Source organism: Mytilus galloprovincialis, unplaced genomic scaffold, assembly GCF_965363235.1.
Source record: "Mytilus galloprovincialis unplaced genomic scaffold, xbMytGall1.hap1.1 HAP1_SCAFFOLD_42, whole genome shotgun sequence".
Classification (NCBI taxonomy): Eukaryota; Metazoa; Mollusca; class Bivalvia; order Mytilida; family Mytilidae; genus Mytilus; species Mytilus galloprovincialis.
Window position 1 is genome coordinate 54,372 of NW_027467991.1, and position 27,009 is coordinate 81,380.

At 33.7% G+C, this 27,009-nt stretch overlaps 1 protein-coding gene across 6 annotated transcripts in view; it reads right to left on the reverse strand.

The window, feature by feature from the left end:
• LOC143059916 (uncharacterized) overlaps positions 1 to 27,009 on the reverse strand; it is a 43,830-nt gene that overhangs the window by 12,203 nt on the left and 4,618 nt on the right. For 4 of the 6 annotated variants that reach the window (XM_076233495.1, XM_076233499.1, XM_076233494.1 and 1 more), the window contains exons 2-6: positions 23,212 to 23,358; positions 22,038 to 22,182; positions 17,210 to 17,323; positions 16,516 to 16,641; positions 9,205 to 9,315 (exon numbers count right to left, since the gene is read on the reverse strand). In XM_076233495.1, the coding sequence (XP_076089610.1) occupies positions 9,205 to 9,315; positions 16,516 to 16,641; positions 17,210 to 17,323; positions 22,038 to 22,182; positions 23,212 to 23,358 (643 nt within the window). Of the gene's footprint in view, positions 1 to 664; positions 6,483 to 9,204; positions 9,316 to 16,515; positions 16,642 to 17,209; positions 17,324 to 22,037; positions 22,183 to 23,211; positions 23,359 to 27,009 lie in introns of those variants that run through there. The other 2 variants (XM_076233498.1, XM_076233496.1) reach the window with 2 other exon arrangements.

The window sequence follows — 27,009 nt, forward strand, 5'->3', positions numbered from 1 at the left end:
CAGCACCCCAACCTGATACTTGATAACAAATATCTAATAGCTGTAATACATAGTAGTTGAGAAAAGTGTTACGAAAATTTTTCATTAATATCCCTGTCTAATTTATGTACTAAGTCCGTAAACAGGAAGTTGAAGAGCGACAGACCTGAAAACCGCTTACACAGTACAGCACCCCAACCTGATGCTTGATATCAAATATCAAATAGCTGTGATTCATAGTAGCAGAGAAAAGTCTTACGAAAATTTTTCATTAATACCCCTATGTCTAATATATGTACTAAGTCTGTAAACAGGAAGTAGAAGAGCGACAGACCTGAAAACCGTTTACATGGTACAGCACCCCAACCTGATGCTTGATACCAAATATCTAATAGCTGTGATACATAGTAGTTGAGAAAAGTGTTATGAAAATTTTTCATTAATACCCCTATGTCTAATATATGTACTAAGTCTGTAAACAGGAAGTAGATGAGCACCAGACCTGAAAACCACTTACACGGTACAGCACCCCAACCTGATGCTTGATACCAAATATCTAATAGCTGTAATACATAGTAGCTGAGAAAAGTGTTACAAAAAAGTGTTACGGATGGACTGACAGAGGACGGTGTTACGGCCAGAAATCGCCTTTAAATTGTAGCCAACAAAAGACACAAATCAATAGTAAAATTTAACAACATTTAATATACAAAAGTTTACAAAAGGTATTAAACAAATATTACTGTTAACTTAACTGTCAAAATATGAGTCCAATCTGTTATCTTTATCTGTATCCGGAAATCTTTCGGAATCCAATTTGAATATTACGTTCACTACTAATGTCACAATCCAGTATGATGTTGTCTTTAGAATAAAAGTGTCAATCCAAATGCTATGAATACTAATGTCTATCAATGTCTATGTCCAAGTTTAATTATGAGAGTTTAACTTTAGTGTCTGTATATATAGTGTTGTCATGGAAAATTCTAGAACACTCTATAATGGAACATTGTGGAAAATCCTGGAAAGTTTAAGGATCATTCTAGAAAGTTCCAATCATTCTGTGATTGTTCCAGTGATTCCTAAACTGCACAGTTATAAGATTATTTGGTAAACAACTATCAGGCCATACAACACAAATTAGGCCAACATAAATAAACATAATAATTACAATATCATAACACCTCCCCCCTTAAAAGAAGTTTTAGTGTAACAAAAACTTATCATGAATAATATGAACAAAAATACATAATATATACAAAGTGATTTAATAAGCTCTAGATAAAGCATCAGCTATTACATTATCTTTACCCTTAATATGTTTTACAATTACATCATATTCCTGTAACAATAAACTCCACCTAGTCAACCTCTGATTCTTGTTTCTCATTTTATGCATGAAGGTGAGAGGATTATGATCAGTATAAACAAGAATAGGATATACAGTGGGATTCAAATATACATCAAAATGTTGAAGTGCTGACAACATTGCAAAACACTCTTTTTCAATAGTTGAATAATTTTTCTGATGTTTATTTAATTTCTTAGAAAAATATGATATAGGTTTTTCAACATTATCATCTGTCTCTTGATATAAAACAGCTCCTATTCCTACATCGCTTGCATCAACGGCAAGTTTAAATTGTTTTTCAAAGTCTGGAGTAATCAGAACTGGACTATTAATTAAAAGTGATTTGCTATTTTCAAAAGCTTTTTGACAATTTCCGCTCCAGATAAATTTAGAATATTTCCGTAAAAGATGAGTCAATGGTTGAACAACAGTAGCAAAATTTGAACAAAATTTTCTGTAAAATCCAATCATGCCTAAATATCTCATAAGTTGTTTTCTATTTGTAGGAGGTGGAAATTTGGAAATAGCTTCCACTTTAGCCATAATAGGTTTTACTTGACCTTGGCCAACTGTATGCCCTAAATAATCAACAGTGGCCTGACAAAATTCACTTTTACCAAGATTAACAGTCAAATTTGATTTTGACAATCTATCAAAGGTATCATATAAATGTGTTAAATGCTGTTCCCAGCTATCACTACATACAATAAGATCATCAATATAAGCATAACAACGGTCTAAATCTTTTATAACATTATTGATCATTCTTTGAAATGTAGCTGGAGCACTTTTCATGCCAAATGGCATTACAGTATATTGAAATAAGCCATTTGGTGTAACAAAAGCTGATATTTCACGAGCTCTCTGTGTCAATGGAACTTGCCAATAACCTTTCAATAAATCAAATTTGCTCACAAATTTTGCTTGACCAATATTGTCAATACAATCGTCTATCCTTGGAATCGGATAGGAATCAGATTTTGAGACTGAATTTACTTTTCTGAAATCAGTCACGAAACGAAAAGTTTTATCTGGTTTTGGCACAAGGAGACAAGGAGAGCTCCATTCACTGTTACTCGGCTCAATAATATCATTGTCAAGCATATATTTAATTTCTTTTCTCATAACTTCAAGTTTGAGTGGATTGAGCCTGTAAGGATGTTGCTTAATTGGACAAGCATCTCCGACATCAACATCATGACAAACAGCAGTGGTTTTGTTTGGCACATCTGGAAAAAGATTTTTAAAAGAAAATACCAAAGTTTTTATTTCTTCTCTACGATCAAAAGACAGATGTGCAAGTTTTGAATCTAAATTTGACAAAATTTCTGAATTTTTCAATCTAACTGTCTCTTCCATAGTTTTACAACTAAAAATTGGTTCAATTACATCTGGTTTGTCATGATTGTTCTCAAATTTAACCATGCCTAAAGTGGCAACTGGTTTACTATCACATAGAACATTAGTACGCTCAAAATATGGTTTTAACATATTAATATGACACACTCTATTTTGTTTGCGCCGACCTGGAGTTTTTACAATATAATTCAAATCATTAATTTTACTCTCTATTGTATAAGGACCACAATATTTAGCCTGTAAAGGATGTCCAGGGACTGGCAAAAATACAAGTACCCTATCACCAGGCTCAAAAACTCTGTCCCTGGCATCTTTATCATACCATATTTTCATCTTGTTCTGTACATTTTTTAAGTTTTTCTGAGCAATTTGACAAGCAGTATACAATTTTTCTTTAAATCTAGATACATAGTCTAAAAGATTCAAGTCAGTATGTTCAGTAAGCCACTTTTCCTTAATCAATTTTAACGGTCCCCTTACAGTATGGCCAAATACCAACTCAAAGGGACTAAAACCAATGGATTCTTGAACAGCCTCTCGGACTGCAAAAAGTAGAAAGTGAACTCCATCATCCCAGTCTCTGTCAAATTGAAGACAAAAAGTTCTAATCATGTTCTTCAATGTCTGATGAAAACGTTCTAAGGCACCTTGAGATTCTGGATGGTACGCACTTGATCTATACTGAGCAATCCCTAACTGGTACACTACTTGCTGAAATAGACCTGACATGAAATTTGATCCCTGGTCGGACTGTATAGACTTAGGAAGTCCTACTAATGTGAAAAATTTGATAAGTGCTTTGACAATAGTAGGTGTCTTGATATTTCTTAGCGGAATAGCCTCAGGAAAGCGGGTAGATGTACACATGATTGTCAATAAATATGCAATTCCAGTCTTGGTCTTTGGTAAAGGTCCAACACAGTCAATTAGAACTCTGCTGAAAGGTTCGTCAAAGGCTGGAATAGGCAGAAGAGGTGCTGGTGGTATTTTCTGGTTAGGTTTACCAACAACCTGGCATATATGACATGATTTGCAGTATTCTGCAACATCATTTCTAAGTTTAGGCCAGTAAAAATGCTGCAAGATCTTAAGGCAAGTCTTCCTTATACCTAAGTGTCCAGCCAAGGGGGTGTCATGGGCAAGACCAATAATTTCTTGTCTATAAACTTTAGGCACCACCACTTGGTATATCACTCTCCATTCCTCCTCTGGGGTAGCATCAGGAGGCCTCCACTTCCTCATTAAAATACTGTCCTGATGGTAATAGCATTCGGCCACTTTGTCTGCTTCCTCCTGTGGTTGAGCCCTCTGGCTGAGCTGAAGAACCTCAGGGTCTTTATGTTGTTCTTCGAGTAAATTATTTCGGTCTAATGAATGGCTGTTCACATCTGGCCATGGCATAATAACATTTTTGTTAACACTAGGTGGTTTTATAATAGCCTTTTCTGAGTTACCAGGATCTTCAATATCAGCTATAAAAGTGTCAGAAAGGTCCATGTAATCAAACTTGTCTTCTTGCAAATTCTCATTTTGTTGTTTTCTAGCCATCGCCCTAGTAACAACACAAGCTGGATACAATTCAGCATCATCTTCAGGTGATTTAACATCCACCACCGGTTCACTGGTAACAATTGGTTCTGCAACCACTTTGTTCCTAGCTAGATCATTTCCTAGCAATAATGTAACACCCTCAACAGGGAGATTAGGACGAACACCCACAATAACTGGTCCAGTTATCAAATCTGACTTCAGATAAATACGATGGAGAGGAACATCTATACAACCCATCTCTACACCTTGTAACAAAACGGAGGCACCAACAGAAGTCTTCTCGGACAAAGGCAACACACCTTCTAACAATAAAGACTGAGAAGCTCCAGTGTCTCGTAAAATCTTAATAGGCTGAAGAGTGGTATCATCAACAATAGAAATAAACCCATCAGACATAAAGGGTTTATATTCCTCCATGTAATCACAAAAACTGGACTTAAAAGCCTGACGCGCAGGGCATTCCAATGTACTGGTAATATAAGGTGTCGTACAAGCACTGGTCTTCGGCTTATTATCTCGTTCATTCTTCTTCTGAAGTCTAAAACAATCAGCCATCAGGTGACCAATCTTCTTACAATAAGCACAAGTCAGTGACTTCTTCTCAAAAGTATCAAATTTTGGACTAGACATATTATAACTGGACTGACTCTTATTCTGTGCAACAGGCTTACTATCAGTACGCTCAGTGCTTTGATTTTTGTAATTTCCACTTGAAGTATTAACATTTTGACCCTTGAAACTTCTTTTATGTGAAAGAGTATAATTATCTGAAATAACAGCTGCATCATGTATTGTCTCAACAGTTTTGTCGTCTAAATGTGTTTTTAAGTCTAAATGAACACATTGTTTGAACTCTTCTAATAACATCAATTGTCTTAGGTTATCAAAATTGTTATCTGTTTTCTTTGACGTAAGCCATTTATCAAATAGATCTTCTTTTTCCCGAGCAAATTCCACATAGGTTTGTGAATCAAACTTTTTATAAGATCTAAATTTCTGTCTATATGCTTCTGGTACTAGCTCATAAGCTTTCAAAACTTCCTGTTTCACCGTGTCATAATCGGAACTTTTTTCTGATGGAAGTGCGGAGTATATTTCAGCGGCCTTACCCTCAAAAACACTCTGTAGCATTGTAGTCCAATATGGCTTTGGCCAATTCAAACTACAAATGAACTATGAGCAATTTTCTCAAACTGTGGAAAATATTTATCGACTGTTTTTTTCACAAAATATTGCTGCATCAAAATATTCTGATTTCGACTGGACTTTAGTGTTGCTTTCTTCTTTGACCATTTCAATTTTCATTTTCTCCATCTCTAGCCTTTCCCTCATTTCAAGTTCTTTTAATTTAAATTCATCTTCTTTTTCCTTTTTATCCATTTCCAATCTTTCCTTCATTTTCAGTTCTGCCTGTTTTAATTTAAATTCATCTTCTTTTCTTTTCTCCATCTCCTTCAAATTCATTTCCAGTTCTTTTAGTTTGCGTTCATGTTCTAATTCAAGCTGTTTTAATTTAAAGGCGTCAATATTTTCGACCTTAAGTTCAAGAGCCTCTTTACCTAAAATTTCTGCGTCAACTAATTTGTCTATAACCAAATTTTTTATAATTTGTTTTCTCATAGATACTTTAAAAACTAATTTCAGTTCTTTAGCAAGCAACACTAATTCCTCTTTCTTTAAATTATCAAAACTCTCCAGGTCTGGCGTTTTCAAAAAATTACCGGCATCAAATGCCATTTTGTAGAATTTTGTTGGCTAGTTATAATAAAAATATTGAATAAATTTTAAATAAGATATTTTCGTTCTCCCGGACGAGCCCCCAATTTCTGTTACGGCCAGAAATCGCCTTTAAATTGTAGCCAACAAAAGACACAAATCAATAGTAAAATTTAATAACATTTAATATACAAAAGTTTACAAAAGGTATTAAACAAATATTACTGTTAACTTAACTGTCAAAATATGAGTCCAATCTGTTATCTTTATCTGTATCCGGAAATCTTTCGGAATCCAATTTGAATATTACGTTCACTACTAATGTCACAATCCAGTATGATGTTGTCTTTAGAATAAAAGTGTCAATCCAAATGCTATGAATACTAATGTCTATCAATGTCTATGTCCAAGTTTAATTATGAGAGTTTAACTTTAGTGTCTGTATATATAGTGTTGTCATGGAAAATTCTAGAACACTCTATAATGGAACATTGTGGAAAATCCTGGAAAGTTACAACGGAAGTTTCTGGAATAACGTAGAAGTTTAAATTACGCATCTTTTATAAGGATCATTCTAGAAAGTTCCAATCATTCTGTGATTGTTCCAGTGATTCCTAAACTGCACAGTTATAAGATTATTTGGTAAACAACTATCAGGCCATACAACACAAATTAGGCCAACATAAATAAACATAATAATTACAATATCATAACAACGGACTGACTGACGGACGGACGGACAGAGGTAAAACACTATACCCCCCCTCTCCTTCGGAGCGGGGGTATAATTATTACTGTTAATTTACTTAGCTGGCACTGATAACGGTAATTAAAGAGAAATTTAAAATATGACAGGTGTGTTTTTTCTTTTATATTGTCTTAATTACATGTACTTAGCCAAGTGGCATTTATAACCATGCTAATTTTTATTCCGATTAAGTTGATGCCCTGACCTCTTTTGATCTCTAGTTAACACTTGCCAATAATATAAACATACAGACCATGAAAAGAAAACTTGTTAAGTATGAAAATGGGAAAGAACAAGAGCAAAGTCGGCTCTGGACCTGCAGCGCTGGCACTTCATGGAAACATAGGTGCTTACCAATCGCAGCATAATAGTATGTAGCATTGGATAATAAAGGGAATTGTGAAAACAAAAGGAAATTGAGTACAGGTTTTTTATATATAAAATGCAAGAAATATGACAATTTTAGCATGATATACATCTATTAAATTTTGGCCTTGGCAGCCATGTTGGTTGCCCGTCAAGGACTACGGATATAATTTTAAAAATAGATACCATAAGGATGATTGTGGCCAAGATTGGTTCCATTTGACCTGGTAGTTTCAGAGGAGAAAATTATTATTTGCGAAATTTTAACCCTCGCTAACACTCGGGATTAAAATTTTACACAAACAATGCAACCCATGTTAAAATCTCTGATAAACCATGGCTGCCATGAATTATTTCTTAGATAGTCAAAAACGTTAAAATTGGCCAAAAATCATCATTTATGGGCAATAACCCCTTTGCGAGGGCATCCGACAATTTTGGCATAAATGGAACTTAGGTAGATTTTGACATTCTGAACATTTTTGCATATGTCAGATTTTCTCTATCTGCAATGGTTTTCAAGAAATTAGTCAATATTTGCATTTTACCCCTATGTTCTATTTTTAGCCCTGGCGGCCATCTTGGTTGACTGACATGGACATCATACCCTAAGGATGATTGTGGCTAGGTTTCGTTCCATTTGGCCTGGCAGTTGCAGAGGAGAAGATTTTTGTTAAAAGTTAACGGACGACGACGACGGACGCCAAGTGATGGGAATAGCTCAGTTGATCTTTCAGGTCAGGTGAGCTAATAAAAAGTGAAAGGGAACCAGGCATTACAAATTCCAGCCTAATTTTAAAATTTCAATTCAATCGGATGAAGCATTTTTGAATTAGTGTACAACATACAAGAAAAACGCATTTTTTGAACACCAAAGTCCCACAACTCTAGAACAACATATAGAAAAATCAGAAAAAAAACGAAAGAGAACCAGGCATTACCTATTCTAGCCTAATTATAAAATTTCGGATTAATTGGATGAAGCATTTTTGAGTTACTGTACGACATTCAAGAAAAATGGCATTTTTTATAAAAATCAAAGTCCCATACTCTGGACACATCGCAAAATTGGAAAAAAACAAAAGGTAACCAGACATTACCAATTCCAGCCTAATTTTAAAATTTCAGTTCAATTGGATGAAGCATTTTTGAATTCATGAACAACATACAAGAATAAAGAGCTTGGCCGAGTGCACCATGATACGACCGCAATGGTCGACAAGTGTTCATTTGGGCAAGTGTTGACACACTTCTAAAGTGGACACAATAATATGCTTGACACAGTAATTTGCTGGACACAGAAATTACATTAGTACTAAAAAGCACCACTTTGGCCCCTAATAGGTTGGAAGAACTGCAAGTCCTAGCTCAAATCTGCTAAAATTCTCTATGTTGGAAATTTCATAAGGACTCTAAAGAAGAAAAAAAACCTTTGAAATCGGACGAGAAATAAAAAAGTTTGTTTTTTGGGATTGAGCACCACTTTGGCCCCTAATAGCTCGGAAACGGTACAAGCTACGTTAAATCCGTCGAGACTCTACCAGTGCAAAAGTTCATAAGGAAAACAATGAAAAATGAAAAAATCAAAATGAAAATATGAAAATTAAAAATTTCATGAACAAAAAAGAGAAGTCCGTTTTAGCCCCTTTTAGCTCTGAAACCTTAAGACCTAGCTCAAATCTGTAAAAATTCACTTTGTTGGAAAAAATATGACTACTTTTGACATAACTGAAAATCGAAATTGTCAATTTTATTTAATATAAAAAGAAATTCAGGTTTAAAGATATTTTTTAGCCTACAACTTTTGAAAATTTACTGGATTTTTTTTCCTTAAATTGACGATTGTTGTTGGAAGGGACTTGGACAATATTCATGACATGGTCAAATTACAACTAGATGGAAAATTAGACGCCTTTTTCGTGCCACCGTGACAATAAGTGAAGGGCATATTGTTTATACTGATCCATCTGTCCGTTTGATGTTTTAGAACAAAATAAAACATAAATTATGGATGGATGGACAACAGACAGACGATAAATAATGGATGAAAATGCTTAGTGATGGCAAAAACTTGCAAGCCTTTCAGGCTAAGTGACCAAAACAGAAACCAATAATACAAATCAGCAATTCTTACTTTTCTTGTTTTCTTGCTTTTCAGCTACTTTACTGCTGCTTGGAGTATATATTTTTCTAGGAATTCTTTTCCTTTTTGGATAGGAAATTGGAGTTTCCATTGTTGGTAGATCTGCAAAAGATGAATATCATATTTGACAGATGTTTCATTACCAGGACCAAAATAAAAAAAATAATGTATGATCTGACAAAAAAAAAAAAACAAGCTGTGTCAAGTCTTGTATTGCTGTTTTATATTTCAGAATATTTATGTGTCCGTGTCGTTACCAATTCCACTCTGAATGTAAATCATAATAATTTTGCGCTTGACACGAACCAGCTAGTAACTATTGCAAGAAAGGTAACTAGAGGCTCCAAGGAGCCTGTGTCGCTCACCTGTTTTCAAATTTGTCTAAATCTTCCTTTGAGGATGATTTCAGACCCACTGGCTGTATTTTTTAGATCTTGTCCTACTTAACATTTTTGCTGTTCAAACTTTCAATATATCTATAACAGTTTAAAAGATACTTTTTAAAGCACTAAAATCGGTGAAAATATAAAAATAGAGGATATGGTAATAAACAAGTAATAAACATTTAAGGGCAATAAATCCAATAACAAGTGGTCATTTGAACTGTGTGTAGAGCTTTTATTGCTGAACATATTTGCAATCTAAAATATTTTTTTTTCTATCTATAATCACTGTGCTTAAACAGCTGTGGGTAACTTAAGTTACCCACAGCCCAAGATGGCGCAAGACATCTTCTGTTTATATAGATTTTAGTTATTTTAAAGCAAAACAAAGTTGTTTAACGAAGATAAAGCTTTCAAGAAGATGTATATCAGTTTCGCCCGCACTAATAAAAGTAGAAATAACTTAAGTATAAAACAATAAGTCGAAAAACAACTGATTTTAAAAGTCCAAAAGAGGTACGTAACTTTTACAAGAGATATCCGTAACTTTTTTTACGTAATTTACAGAGATGTCCGTAACTTCATGATGTGTCTTTAACTTTTCTCAGAATTTATATTGTTATACACAAAAATATAAAGGTAAGCTATGAAATATCGTAAGTTGGTATACAACTACATTTAGTTACAGTAAAGAGTAAAGGTTAACGCCTTACTTATTCCCAAAAACGGCAAGGGGAATTCATAGTCAGAAGTTCCAATTTTCGAAACGATCCCTTAAAGCAAAACACTAAACCCCTTCAACATTTTTTATTCTAGATTATATGTGATATCACTCTGTCTGTTTTACTCATAAAATTACAGCAACACAGTACTGCAACATACATTTTTACAATAACAAACCACGGCTGTCCTTCATCAACTAGTTTAAGATGAATATTAAGAAGCCGAAAAATCTGAACATGTAGCTTAAATGTTTTTCTTCTATGCGGTGCCAATATTCAAATTTTCAGATGAAATTACAAAAGGGAATAAACCGTACATTAATACTGAAACAATGAAAATATCTTAGCCTTATTTTTAAAGAAACCAGGACTAGTTGGGTTAATAAACTTTCTTCATTATTTACTTGTGTTACTCATCGAAACATAGTGCAATTACATATATGTAATTTCAAATAGATTTGCCAGGATCACATTGTTGTTTTTCTTCAAACAGTTGAAAATAAAATTTCTACTGGGATAATGATTTATTGAGTTCTTTGAAACCCTGTCTCTCCTTCGGTAGCTGTTAATAGTGGAAAATCACTGGTATAAAGCCGATGCCCGTAAATGCAGTTACGGTTAGCCGTAGATGGCATACGAAAATATGGGCATTATATTTTCTAGCTTTTAAGCCTATAAAATTGTTACAATTGTTGAATTTTGCAATTTAGGAAAAGGTCAGTGTCTCAAGATTTAATATAGACCAGAATCATGTTTATTATATGTCTAGCTATTTCATTTTTAAAGCTCTTAGTGAGCTGTAAGATGCGTGTACCTGCTGCTTTTTCTACAGTTTAGATGCCCTTAACTTGTAAAGCGGATGCGTGTAACTTGCAGATCTAATGATTGTAAATTGCAGTAGCTGAAATGCTGAAGTTTATTGCATGTTTAATGTACAAATTATCCTGTATTGGTACGCAATTTTATGTTATATTTTCATGAACGTAGAGAGCGTGGCACTCTTCCTATACGAGGCATCGGATTTAATGTCCCTAATCTGACCGGACCTGACTGTGTATTTGTACATCCAGCACAGCTAAACGGACCAAAGTTAAGCGCTTAAGTTGGTATTATCCCCATGTTTGTGAGTGTCATTTTCTTCGGTGTCCGTGGAAAAGGAAAACAAATGTCAGATCATTATGTATAAAGAATCCTTATATACGCAAAAATTATGCATCCAAAGGCTACAACAGAAAAATTACCCACAGCCAGAGTTTTCGGTTAAGAAAAGTTACGGACATCTTTTGCCATTTTTAAAATTGTTCTTACGCTAAGCTAAGACAAAATGCATTACATTTTTTGTTTTCAGTTGATTATTTTGCCTTAGATACAATACATTGACAACTTGTAAAGAATTATTAATGCGTAAATCTAAAGATATTTGATAAAATTAAAATCGCATTATTTTACGCCGCCATATTGGGCTGTGGGTAACTTAAGTTACCCACAGCCGTTTAAGCACAGTGATAATAGTTTATGAGATAATAGCCAAAAGCATTCAAATTTGCCAAAAACTGTCATTTATGGCCAATAACCCCTATGCAGGAGTATCCAACAATTTTGACATAAATATAAATTAAATAGATCTTGTCATTCTGAACATTTTTGTCCTTGTCACATTTTCTCTGTTTGCAATGAATGGTTTTTGAGATATTAGTCAATACAGTCGAACATGTTTTTCATTAACAGCCATATGTTTAATATATGTACTAAGTCCGTAAACAGGATGGCTTAGTATGACGGACGAAGGGACAGACAAAGTCCATGATTTGCTATTGGAAACCGCAGAAATTGGTAGGATCAAAATCTAAATTAGGAGGTGCACAATGGGAACATGTAACAAAGATTCTCTGACAGTTTCATGGAATTCCCTTCAGTAGTTTAGGGACGGAAGGATGAACGGACGGACACAACGAATACTATATACCCCGTTTTTTTAAGCGGGGGTAAAACTAAATAATGTATCAAATTATTACAATAAAATATCAATGAAAGACTCATTTTTTTTTTTTACAAAATTTTAAAAATAAAGATTGATAGTCATGTTACTGTAAAGGACAGTTGAAAGTATAATTAAAGAAATTGTTCATTGAAACTTTAGGCCAAATTGTAATATATGGACTGGCAGGCCACTCCAAAAGGCCCTCAGTGTCTTGAACTATTTCTTAAATATTGACCTTAATCACATGAAATATTTGTACAAGGTAAATAAATCCTTGTATCCACCTCATCAAAAGTCATAAATTGTATAATATACAATTATGACCTTCATGGAAAGTTAATACAGTCAAACCTGTGAAAACCGGACCCTGAGTAATCCGGTTTCCTGTCAATTCCGGCCGAAAATTAAAGTCCCACTTCCTTCCCTTAATATTCTTTGCAAAAATGTCCCTTGTAAACCGGACCCTGTCTATTCGGAATTCCGATCTAATTATCTAGTCCCAATACAGTAAATTACTTTAATTATTACCTGTCAAAACCGGTTTGGCCTTTTATCATAACGGTATTGATTGATGTCAATCAACTGATCAAGTCGACAGAGATCCGACCACTTTTGAAACGAAATAACTGCTATGGAAAATTAATCTTCAATGCCTACGGAGGAAACTTATGGACAGAAAAACAACTCGTGTTTATCAATTCAAACAATGTGGAGATTCCGACGCAAACAAAATCTGCGAAAGTGAAAATGAAGCGGACGAGCCAGAAACTTTAACTTCATATGAGTATTTCTTCACAAACATTAAATGTATGAATCATTTTTCAAATTCCAAAGATGATGGATTTCTTAACTTTCTCATACCAATGAGAGCAATGATTGAAGATGTTTCGTTCGTAGAAAAATGGTAAAAAGCAGGGACATGTCCAAATATATATTGTGTTCAAATCATCGGCACTCTAGGTTAAATAAAATTAGTTTCAGAATTTTCTATTATTCAATACACTAATTTATAATATGTCAGTAATCTACTGTACTATACAAGCTTATTATTTGTTAATTGCATGAAATATGCAGTTCTGTAAAATATCTGACGTCATGAACCACTGACTTCCTGTCAATCTGAAAACCTGAATAAACCGACCCACTGCCTAAATCGGCCCTTTTTGACGGTCCCAGAGGTGGCCGGTTTACACAGGTTTTACTGTATCCAAAATTGATAAATCGAGGAAGAGGTTATTTCCTGCGGGCATAGCCAAAGGGAAATTCCCCCTTTCGAGATTTAACAATTTTGGATATTAACTTTTCATGAAGGACATAATTGTTTTATTATACCACACTAAACATTGGACTTGTTTTAACCCATTTTACAAGCATCAGCGTAAAAGTTTCATTTCAAAAACTAACTAGTCTTTGAGACTTTCAGGAAATTTACCAAAGTTGGAATTGCAACTTTTGGAATCAGAGCATTTCAAAACATTTCATTAGTTTTTATGATATATATATATGGTAAGTCTTGTAGAATGATTCCAAAAATCAAGCAGTCTTTTTAAGACTTTCAGAAAATTTACAAAACTTGGAATTGCAATTTTTTGAAATCTTAGTGTTCCATGTAATTCCAATAAATAAAATGTAGCAAAAGAGATTAATTGCAAGTTAAATTTTGAAAAAATAATGAGTCTTTGAGACTTTCAGGAAATTTACCAAAAATGGAAATCTGAACATTCAAAAATATTTTGTTTGTTTTTGCAATGTAAGAATAGTAAGTTTTGAAGAACATTTTCAAAGATTTGCCAGTCTTTGAGACTTTCAGGAATTTTCTTAAAACTGGAATTGGCATTTTTTAAAAATCCAAGTGTGCATATCTTTTTATATGTTATTGTAAAACACAATTAGTTTCAAGGAACATTTCCAAAATTTAAACAGTCTTTGAGACTTTCAGGAAATTTACCAAAGTTGGAATTGCCATATTTGGAATCCAAACATACAGTATTGTTCCAACTGTTATACTAATACATAATAAAAAGCTTCGCCGAGCACAGCATGATACGACCGCAGTTGTCGACAAGTGTTCATTTGGGCAAGTATTGACACACTACTAAAGTGGACACAATAATGTGCTGGACACAGTAATTTGCTGGACACAGTAATTTGCTGGATACAGTAATTAGCTGGACACAGTAATATACTGGACACAGAAATTAAGACCCTTGTAGCAGGGAAACCGTAAGTCCCAGCTTAAATTTGGAGAGAATCAAACGGGTTGGAAATTTGTTAAGGAATCCAAACAAAAAAAATGTTGTAATTTGACGAGAAATAAAAAAGTTCTATTTTTGGAGTTAGCACCACTTTGGCCCCTAATAGCTCGGAAACGGTAAAAGCTATGTTAAATCCGTTGACATACTATCGGTGCGGAAGTTCATAAGGAACATAATGAAAAAAACAAAACCAAAATAAGATGAAAAATAAAAATTTGACAAACAAAAAAGAGAAGTTCATTTTAGCCCTTTTAGCCCCTTGTAGCTCAGAAACCGTAAGTCCTAGCTCAAATCGGTAAAAATTTTCTGAGTTGGAAATTTCATAAGGAATCCAAAGAAAAAAAACCCGTTGAAATCGGACGAGAAATAAAAAAGTTTTTTTTTTTTATTTAGCACCACTTTGGTCCCTAATAGCTCGGAAACGGTAAAAGCTACGTTAAGTCCGTTGACATACTATCGGTGCGGAATTTCATAAGGAACATAATGAAAAAAACAAAATGAAAATAAGATGAAAAATAAAAATTTGACGAACAAAAAAGAGAAGGCAGTTTTAGCCCCTTTTGGCCCCTTGTAGCTCCGAAACCGTAGGTCCTAGCTCAAATCGCTTAAAATTTCATGAGGAATCAAAAAAAAAAAACCCATTGAAATCGGACAAGAAATAAAAAAGTTCGTTTTTTGGGATTTAGCACCACTTTGGCCGCTTATAGCTCGGAAACGGTAAAGGCTATGTTAAATCCGTTGCAATATTACAGTTGCGGGATTTCATAAGGAACATTATGAAAAAAATTTGATTAAAATTGAACAAACAAGAATGTGTCCTCAGTACACGAATGCCCCACTCGCACTATCATTTTCTATGTTCAGTGGACCGTGAAATTGGGGTAAAATCTCTAATTTGGCATTAAAATTAGAAAGATCATATCATAGGGAACATGTGTACCAAGTTTGAAGTCGATTGGACTTCAACTTCATCAAAAACTACCTCGACCAAAAACTTTAACCTGAAGCGGGACAGACGGACGAACGAACGAACGGACGGACGGACGAACGGACGCACAGACCAGAAAACATAATGCCCCTCTACTATCGTAGGTGGGGCATAAAAATAAATCCTCTACATCATATTTAATATAAACACTTATTTTGCCCTTTTTGGCCCCTATTTCAGGAACCGGCGGGGGCATAACCCCCAAAAACAATCCCAAGCTGTATTTTGTGGTTATATTCCTTGTGTTAAAATTTCGTAGCATTTGCTCTATCAGAACTTAAGTTATTGTCCGGAAACCATTAATCTGGACGACGACGACGACGCCGACACCGACGACGCCAACGGACAGGGGCGATACCATTATACGAACGCAAAATTTTTGCGGTGGTATAAAAAGTTAGTTGCTTGGATCATAATCATACCAAAAGATGTCGCATATTAATCATTTGGTGGGAAATCATTTTGCCCTAAGGGCAAAGTTCAAAATTCCGAAACCTTCGACACAGACAACTTTCATAGTACTACTTATACACTTATAATTTTCTTGTTTCTACCATGAAAGGTGTAAGAGGAGTTCGTGCAGAATCGATTTTGTCATTATTTTTAACCCTTAGGAAAATGCCCTCAGGGCTTGCAGGCAAAATACCATGCCACTGCTAGACTTGGTACCCATAATGGGAGGTCATACTGTTGGAACCAACTTCCTATTGTAAATATTTTGGAAGATTTCACCATTTTCTGCCTATCTCAAAAACGAAATTTCGCTCATAAATTTGCCCTAGGGCATGAATTTCATACCCTGATCACATACTCTAACATGCTACCAAGTTTCAAGTTTCCATCATTTCTAGTTTCTGAGATTTTGCATGACATTACATACATACAAACAGACGGACTGCATTACATACATGACATAATCCCCCCGCTTTCGCTTAGCAGGGGGGATAAAAACAGCACTTGACAATATTTATACCCTCTTCTTCATTGATAATATTCTCTTCTGAATCGATGAACTGTTCCCTCTCAAAATCTTCTTCTGCCTCTACACCTTCCATCTGAGTATTTCTATCTTCTTCTCTGTCTATTTCTAACTCTTTCTCTGAATAAGGAAAGATATTTCATTAACTAACATAAATTGCTTACCTGGATAGTCTTAACCAAACATATCAATGGCTAAATATAGCAATTTTAATGCCGTTTTAATTTTTTGTGTGTGATCTATGCATTCTTTTAGTAACAATTTTGAAGATGACTGAATAAAAAAAAAACTAGAGGCTCAGGTGAGCATCAAGAATTGCCCATGGCAGCCAATTTTGTTGTCCAATCAGGACGAAATGAGGCAATTTTATAACAGACCTTACATAGATGCATCCTGCCAAGTTTGATTCCATTTAGCCCAGCGGTTTCAGAGGGGAAGATTAAAGTGTGATAAGTTATGATAGATGTTTCATGGTGGCAAAAGCTCACATTACCCTAATAATAATCTATAAAGCAATCAACAATGCTCATCTTTCATACATGTTGTCTGAAATAAATTAAATATTCTGCAATCATGGACTAATGCAAAACATATTACAATTAATCATTCAATTATTAAACAGAAATCAAAAACACATGTTTTTGAATTCACAATTCCATTTGTTTCTTTGGTAAAACTCTAAATTTACCTGAATCAGAGTCCAAAATGCATTGCAGTTGTTCTATTACCCTGGGCCTACTTATGACGTACTGCATCACCACAGATGGATTTGCATCTGCAAATCTGGTCCATTTTTCTTTAACTGAAAATATAAGATTTTCATCCAATGATAAACAGAGGACAGGTCTGAGCTTTTTTTTTGCAAAGGTTTATTTTGCCTCTCAAGCTTAAAATGACTTAATTGACAGTCCAAAATAACATTTGAAATTACAGATAATTTTATCAATACAAACTGAGGTGCTCAACAACCTACTTTGTTGACTACTCAATAACCTATATTGTGGTCAACACAGGAATTGTGTTACCAGTAGCTTGCTTCATACAGTAATGTGTTTGATATGCTTACTTTCTTGACAGTCTAACTTGCTTGCCACGATTATGTTGGTAGTTCACTATTATTGAAATATATTGGAAATCAGAATTAGAATAAACAGCTGCGCCACAAGTGCAATATACGCCCATTCCGAATTTTTTTTATAGTTCATTTCAAAACATATGCAGTGGAACCTGTCTTATCCGACACACCTCGGGACCAGAGAAATATGTCGGATTGGACAGGGTGTCGGAATACTCGGGTTTCACATTTGATAAAAGTGAAATAAGCATGTAAGATACAAACGTGGGCAATAACACCCAAAATAGGTTTTACTAAGGAGATCCTTTAAAGAAAAATAGTGTTTATGAAACATTACACCACGTCAAGTACGAATTCCCAAGATCTTGTAAATATTTAGTACGATAAATTTCAGTGAGATTGACAAGTTCTTAGAACATTTACAGTGTTAGTCTTCATCAATTGTTTAACTATTTTCCCAGTCATGGTTATTTGTATCATTTAGTCGGAATATCGTCTTCGACACTGGTCACATAAATTAAACTGTCAAAATGAAATCATTTCACAGTCCAATTAGCAATATTTCTTCGTCTGGATTTTTTTCCCCAACAATTTACTCACATTGAATTAAGAAAGACATTATGAAAAGTATGTATTAAGATTTATATATTTTCCATATGTTGTAGAAATGTTTTTATCCCGTACTGAGCCTCAAATTTCCTATCCGATCAATAAAAAATAACAAGATATTTGTGTACACAGGTAATGGATTAAATTACCTTTAATAAAAATGCATGAAATACACCTGACTGAATTATGATTACCTTGTTTATAAATTGATTAAGGAGATCAAAGGGTCGGATTAAACAAGTATAATTAGAGTACTTATGAAGGCTGGGACTTGAAAATGCTGTCGGATTACGGAGTAGACGGGTGACGGAATACAGAAGATTTTTTAACAAAGAATGTTAAAGAAAACTTTCGGGACCAGTAAATTTTGTCAGATTTCACAGGATGTCGGAATATTCAGGTGTCGGATTAAGCAGATTCGACTGTAATTATCAGATCATGTCTATTTCAAACAAAACAAAAGAAGAAACACTATGTGAATTTTAAAAGCAAACAGACAATTATTTTTATAAAAATAAAATTTAATAAAATAATGAAAAAAATAATAAATTAAATATAGAACCAAAAAAAATCTAAATGAAAATAGGAAAAAAATATTCTTTAGTTATTCACAAAAAAAAAGTAAGTTACTTAGTCCGCTCCCAACTCCAGAACTCTAAAAGGACAATAGGGAAAATAACAAAAACCAAAGGCATTTACTCTACATAGGACCTACATGTAACATCATGTTAAAATTTAGTAAGAATTGGTCAAAGTAAACTTGAGTTTTTGTGAAAAATGTCAATTTTCAATGAACAAAGTCCCATAACTCTTGAACGACAAAAGTGAAAATCAATGAACCGTAACAAGACTCAAACTCAATCTGTAACATCAATAAATATCTATATACCAAAAATCAGTTCAATATCTCAAGGTGTTTAGTAAAAAAGTCTGGAAAACTGGTTGTTGCGCAACAAGTCAGAATGACAAACAAGGGTAAAACTATATGTCCCGACCACTTTGTGGCGGGACATAAAAAAGTGCTGAAAACTTCAAATTCACTGTAATTTTCTAAGTCCGAGGGCGTAACTTCCGTAAAAATTATTCAACCACAACCAAAGTAGAACTTAATCTGTAACTTCTCATGATAAGACCACATACCAAAAATAAAATCAATTGGTTGAACATTACAAAAAAAAGTGTGGAATACTTATAATTCACTGTAATTTTGTATGTATAGAAATATTTTATATTTTGGGCCACTTTTACCTTTAACCTATGTCTTTTACTTTTTATTGTTTTGTATGTTTTATATTTGGTTTGTTTAGCCCCACTGCCAGTGGTTTTACATTTACAATTTCTTTGATATTGAATTTTTCTATGTCCAAGGGCTGTAGCTTCCGTGAAAATCATTGAACCGTCACCAAACTCTAACTTAATCTGTAACTCTTCATAATAAGGCTACATACCAAAGATATTATCATTTGGTTGAAGCATTACCAGAATAAAGAGCTACGCCAAGCGCAGCATGATACGACCGCAGTGGTCGAACAGGTGTTCATTTGGGCAAGCATTGACACACTACTAAAGTGGACACAATAATATGCTGGACACAATAATATGCTGGACACAGTAATATGCTGGACAGAGAATTCTGATTAGTAATAAAAAAACTTTTTTTTGGTTTTTTTTTTATTTAGCACCACTTTGGCCCCTAATAGCTCGAAAACGGTAAAAGCTATGCTAAATCTGTCGTACTCTACTGTTGCGAAAGTTCATAAGGAACATAAAGAAAAACTAGAAAATGTGTCTGTAAGCCACAGATGCCCTGCCATTTAGATCAATATGAGGTTCCATGTTCTCTCATGTAAAAATTGACCAAAATGCTGCTGAAAAGAGCTGTATGGCAAATTTAAACCAAAGTCACTCAAGCATAAGATATGTCAAAGTGACCAAAAAGAGGTCAAACTGTGCTGCACTGTGCAAGAATACTACAACAGTGTAATATCATTGATACACTACCACAGATTCCGAGAAATGGCAGTAAATGCAAAACTTGACCAAAATCATTCAAGCATAAAATGTAGGTCATGGTATTCTAGAAGATGCTGAACTGTGCTGCACTATGCAAGGACACTACAATACATTAATATCATTGATATACTACATTAGGTTCTTGAGAAATAATCCTCGACACAAAACTTTACCAAAATCACTGAAGTATAAAATGTAGGTCATAGTGACCAAAAAGATGCTGAACTGTGCTGCACTAAGCAAGAACACTACCAATAGTCTAATATCATTGATACACTACCATAGGGTTCTGAGAAATGGACCTATACACAAAACATAACCAAAACCACTGAAGCATAAAATGTAGGTCATATTGACCAAAAAGATGCTGAACTGTGTTGCACTAAGCAAGAACACTACAACAGTCTAATATCATTGATGCACTACCATAGGGTTCTGAGAAATGGACCTAAACGCAAAACTTAACCAAAATCACTCAAGCATAAAATGTAGGTCATAGTGACCCAAAAGATGCTGAACTGTTGAACTGTGTTACACTACATAGGAACACCACAGTGGTGAAATATCATTCATATATTACAATAGGTTTCTTCACAATGGTCATTTATGAAAAAAGTTATTGAAGTCAATCAAGCATGAAATGTAGGTCAAATTGACCCAAATGTTGTTGATCAATGTAGTACTATTTAAGAAGAATATACTGATGAAATATCATTGGTACATCATTATCACATTCTGAGAAATGGACCTTAACGCAAAACTTAACCAAGATCGGGACAGACGGACGTACATACGTATGTACGGACGGACAAGGGTAAATCTATATGCCCCTTTCACTTCGTGGCGGGGCATAAAAACAAAACCAAAATAAGATGAAAAATAAAAATTTGACGAACAAAAAAGAGAAGTCTTTTTTAACCCCTTTTAGCCCCTTATAGCTCAGAAAATGTAAGTCCTAGCTCAAATCTGTTAAAATACACTATGTTGGAAATTCATAATTTGCTGTTATACATTTTGAAATTGTTTAAAACACTAAGGTTTTTCTACTTCAAGGCATAGGATTTCCTTGGTCTTATTTTGGTGCCCTGTTTCGGTATATTTTGGGTTTATAAGCTCTTCAACTTTATAGTGATTTTGGATTTGCATAGTTTTAGATACATGTAAGAGCGTCACTGATGAGTCTTTTATAGACGAAACGCGCGTCTGGCGCAGAAAAAATCTTGCCTTGAACTTTGATGTGATTTTTTTTTTTAACACCATGATGGTTTTCACTGCTGGTGGAGGTATTCTTCCTAGAGGTTAACCCGCTCCGCTAGTCAACACTTCGGTGCTGACGTGATTCATCAAACTAAATGTGCTGTTATAAATTTTGAAATTGTTTAAAACAATAAAGTTTTTCTACTTCAAGGCATAGGATTTCCTTGGTCTTATTTTGGTTCCCTGTTTCGGTATATTTTGGGTTTATAATCTCTTCAACTTCATAGTGATTTGGATTTGCATAGTTTTAGATAAGAGTGTCACTAATGAGTCTTTTATAGACGAAACACTCGACTGGCGCAGAAAAAATATTGCCTTGAACTTTGATGTGATTTTGGTTTTTTTTTGACTGAAAATGTAATTTTAAGAATTGAATGCAGATTTTGCATTTTATGGGCGTGTAAAAGCGTTGACCGTGCACACATTTTTTGTATGAAGCGCTTCCACGCTTTATATAAAATGTGCTTCGGTCAACGCTTTTACACGCCGATTAAGTACAAAAAATATGCATTCAATTCTTAAATCAATGTGCATATAAACATGATAAACATCATAAACTCACAAGATTCCACAGGTGCACACGTCTTTCTTGTTATGAAATTTTTTATCCAGGTGTAAAGTCTATTCTTTTCTTTCCTTTTCCTTGAATTCTGTCCACAACTGTCCTTCTCATCTAGAGGGGGACTGTCATACTTGGTTCCTACTTCCTAAAGATAACACACATGAAAATCAATATTCAGCAGTTACAAAACTGTACACTAAATAATAATATATGTATGCAAGAGCAAAACAAGAAATCTGTGTGAACTGATGCTTATTAGTGATACTCCGCTCCCGAACTTTGGCGCTAAATACGGAAAATTGAATAATAGATAGAAATAAAATTGTATAATAATAACATCATGAAATAATGGGTGAGATATCACTGATGAAGATGCGTGTCAAAATTCTTTCAAATCTCCTTCCCAAGGGTATGAAGTTAAACTTGTAAATGTATCATGTGTATTGAGTCTGCAATGAAATTCTTGTTCCATATTAAATCTAACTTGAAACTATGAGCACAACTCTATACCCCACCCCTTTTTCCCTCTCACTTGCCTAACCCTATAAGTCATGAGACTTACATCTGATATCGCAAGAAGTTCATCTTCCAATGATACAACCACCTAGGCTCTACAGTACAAAAGCTATGCCAATGATACAACCACCTAGGCTCTACAGTACAAAAGCTATGACATGAAGAACATGAAGAAGAAAAGCTTTAAAAATTATAAAGAAAAAAGTGGATGACATTTTACTATCATGAAGGTCAAGGGTCACATTGACCTAAATTTGGTACGTGACACATCATCTTCGTTTTGCTATCATGAAGATCAAAGTCAAGGTCATTGTGACATAATTTCATTCGTGACACATCCACCTCCCGTATATGATTCATCCACATACCAAGTTTGATAATCCTACAATGTAGGTACTAAGGTACAAAAGTTCTGCTCAGGACAATGAGCAGGACGGATGGACAGACAGACAGACAGACAGAGGTGATTCCTATATACCCACACAAACTTCATTTGATGGGGTATAAAAACGTCAAATAATGCCTTCAAGTTTTTACATGATGTTAACAGTCTACAAACAAACATTTGGGACCATCTTATATTCTTACAGGGTATAAAAAATTGTCATGCATGTCCATCAGACAGTCTATATCCTACTATCATGACTATAGTACAAACCTGAACAATGTCAGTTTCTGTTTTCATTTCCAGATATATTTTTAAAATATATATCTCCAGGGGTGATGTCTTTGGTGTTTTTTTGATGACTTCCATCAATTTTTCTTCAAACAAGATAAATGGGGATGTAGGTGCCATGCTCATAAACTATAAAAAAAATAAACACAGATTTGTTACAACAATATCATCTTTTGAGGAGAAAAACGTCACATTTCAGCAATGCGTATTGCACACATATTTGTGTCAGGATGTTAATGCTACAGATACATGTAGTGAATGGGCTATTCCAGAAATAATCCATACCCCCCCCTATAGAAGGTATATGGGGTTCAGAAAAAAATCCATGGAAAATTTGGGATGTGGTTCAGAAAAAAATCTGGAATTCCATGTCGGTCCTATAGAAGGCAAAAAGATAAATTAAAATATTCCATGGAAAATTATGCTGTTGTTATTAGAAAATTTCTGGAAATCCAGAGCATCCTATAGAAGGCAACAATAAAAGTTTAAAAATTCCATGGAAAATCTGGATTCTAGTCGCTTTCAGTAAACTTAAGATAAATTTGTGCTTGTATGTATATCTGTAGTTCATTAGGTAATTCTAAAGCCCTATGTATCTTTACAAACAATGTACCAGAAATTTAAAGTGGTTTAATAGGTTTTTGCTCGTTGTTGAAGGCTGTACGATATTCTTAAGTGGTTAATTTTGTATCTTTTGATCTCTGGTGGGGAGTTAGTACAAATAATTATGATGTCTAGGAAAGCTATTTTAAGCTTTTGCTTTGACGCCTTCCAGTGGATCAAAAGATGTGAAAATTGAAAAATACCCACAGCAGATGGCATGATTATCTTAACTATTGGAGAGTAGTCTTATTGGCAATTTGGAAATGATACCACATTTTATTATTTTAATACTACATGTATAAAGTGTGTCCATACATGTTGTAAGCCAGAGTTGTCAGTACTGAACTTAAGGCCGTACTTTAACCTATAATGGTTTACTTTTTAAATTGTTATTTGTATGGAGAGTTGTCTCATTGGCACTCACACCACATCTTCCTATATCTATTAAGTCTGAGAGTTGTAAATTTGAAATTGTTTGCAATAGGACCTAAAAAAAAATAAAAAAATGTACATTTGTTCATGTACCTCAGCTTCTAACATAACATTCAGGGGATATGATATTCATGTAGATATTGATAGTGATAATACTTCAAAAGAAATGCATACTTTCAACACCACATGACATGTTTACTATTACATTTGTAATCTTATTGGGACAATTCACAACTTCTAATTGGAGATTGAGATAATAATATTTCCCCCTCTTTTCTTTTACCATGGAAGTTACATGTACATGCATGTATATCAGTATATTGGTATTATAGAACTTGTTTGCTTTTTTGCATTTTCATAAAACATGTGTTATCATGGTTATGGTCATGGCATAAGGGAAAAAATTCTCAGAAAATAAATGCCTGTGATTAAAAAAAATATTTTGAAACTTGCATTTCTAGAACTAAGTGAAATTAAATTGATATGAATACTGTGTATATTATAATTTATTCATGACAAAAATGATAAAAAAAAAACCTTTATAAACATAACAAATGGTTCTAACATCCAAATTCCACTAATTATATTTAACTTTTGATTTTGTAATCAAACTTGATTATAGACCCATAGTTATCTTTTTGTTTCAAGTTTGTTTTTTATTGTGAAGGAGTCATATTTTAATGCAGCTATAAGGTTTATGATAAAAAATGCAAAACATCCATACTAAGAAATGAAGAATCAAAAGAAATGACTAAGTAAAAATACTGGATGTTGATAACAAATCAAGATTTTTACAACTATTTACAAGTCAGTGTTTTAATGGTTTTAAAATAAAAACAAAATCATAGTTCACTATCTGGATTTATAGGGTTTTATTTACAATGATTTATGTTCTCTACAAGTATGTTTGTATTGAAATTTGTGAGAAACCACACACCAGGACCTACTGCTTTTCATAGTTGTTGAGGTTGAAGATTATTTTATCTAGCCATCTAGTTGACAAACAATCAGTAATTAAAAAGCTTTAAAGAAGTCCCACTGTGAACACATGGCCATTTCTGTGGACTTTAATTATATCATAATATACTACATGCAAATACTTGAACCACATGTTATAAGACAAAGGAGATAAATACTAGGAACTATGTATCCATAATCCCTTGCTCTGCAAAAATAAATATTTAGTCTCAGTTTTAAAATTAGAAAAGTTTATTTTTTTATTATTTAAATTGTTATTTTTTCCGTTTATTTATCAATCATTATAATACATTGACTCTATTTGTCTAAGTGGATTAATATGATTACATCTATTATATGAATATGTTTTGAATATATATACATAATGTATCATCTTTCAGTTCCATAACTTATCTTAACTTTAAAAATGTTAAACATGTATACATTTAAAAAATCAAATGTCATTCATATTATACAAATTTAGAGTTTAACAATTGTTTAAAAGTTTTGTAATTTTCTTTAATTTCATGATGTTTTAGGAAATTATAACATGTAAAGAAATACAGGAATTTGAAAACAATAAGAAATTATATAAATCGTTCCCCAAAGAAGGATTGTTAGATGTCTAGATTTGGCCACTTTAGTTGCAGGCGACAAATAGAAAATTGTAAAACTGCATGTACAGGAAATTATATGAGATTAGAGACACATTTATTTTGTAATGTATTGTGAACTAATTTATAATTTTTTTAAAAACCATTTGTATTTGGAGAAAACATTTTCAAATTGTGACTGTGGTATGAGAACATTAAAGGAGTAGGTCCGGTAAGGGCCGATTTTGGCCCCAAATTTCAGTTTCATCTAACGAGATATTTAGGACACTTTTTAAACACTTAAGTGTATATTTCAATTGATTCGATTAGTTTATGTAAAAGATTTAAATGATCAGTCATTAAAAACGCTCCGATTGAAGCTTAAATATGAACAAGAGGCTGTCACAACGACAGCAAACCGGATTTATTAATATTTATTTGTGTCCTGGCAATATCACAAGAACCATTACTGATGAATGGTGAAAGTGAAAATTGTCAACATCAAATTTGACCTCCATTTTGTCATCAGTATCAACATATAAAAATTTGAAAAGCTTAGATTGAATGGTTCATGAGTAAATGCAACAACGTGAATGGAAACGCCATTTTACAATCTTTCAAGAACCATAACTCCTGAACGGTAAAAGTCAAAATCATCATTACTGAACTTGACCTCTATTTTGCCATCAGTAACAACATATAAAAATTTCAAAAGCTTTGGTTGAATGGTTCATGAGAAAATGCACGGACACGACTGGAAACACCATTTTTCAATCTTTCAAGAACCATAACTCCTGAACGGTAAAAGTCAAAATCGTCTTTATTGAACTTGACCTCTATTTTGTCATCAGTAACAACATATTAAAATTTGGGAAGCTTTGGTAGAACAGTTCATGCGTAAATGCAGGGACACGACTGGAAACTCCATTTTTCAATCTTTCAAGAACCATAACTCCTGAACGGTAAAAGTCAAAATCCTTATTATTAAACTTGACCTCCATTTTGTCATCAGTAACAACATATAAAAATTTCAAAAGCTTTGGTTGAATGGTTCATGAGAAAATGCATGGACACGACTGGAAACACCATTTTTCAATCTTTCAAGAACCATAACTCCTGAACAGTAAAAGTCAAAATCGCCATTATTGAACATGACCTCTATTTTGTCATAAGTAACAACATATTAAAATTTGGG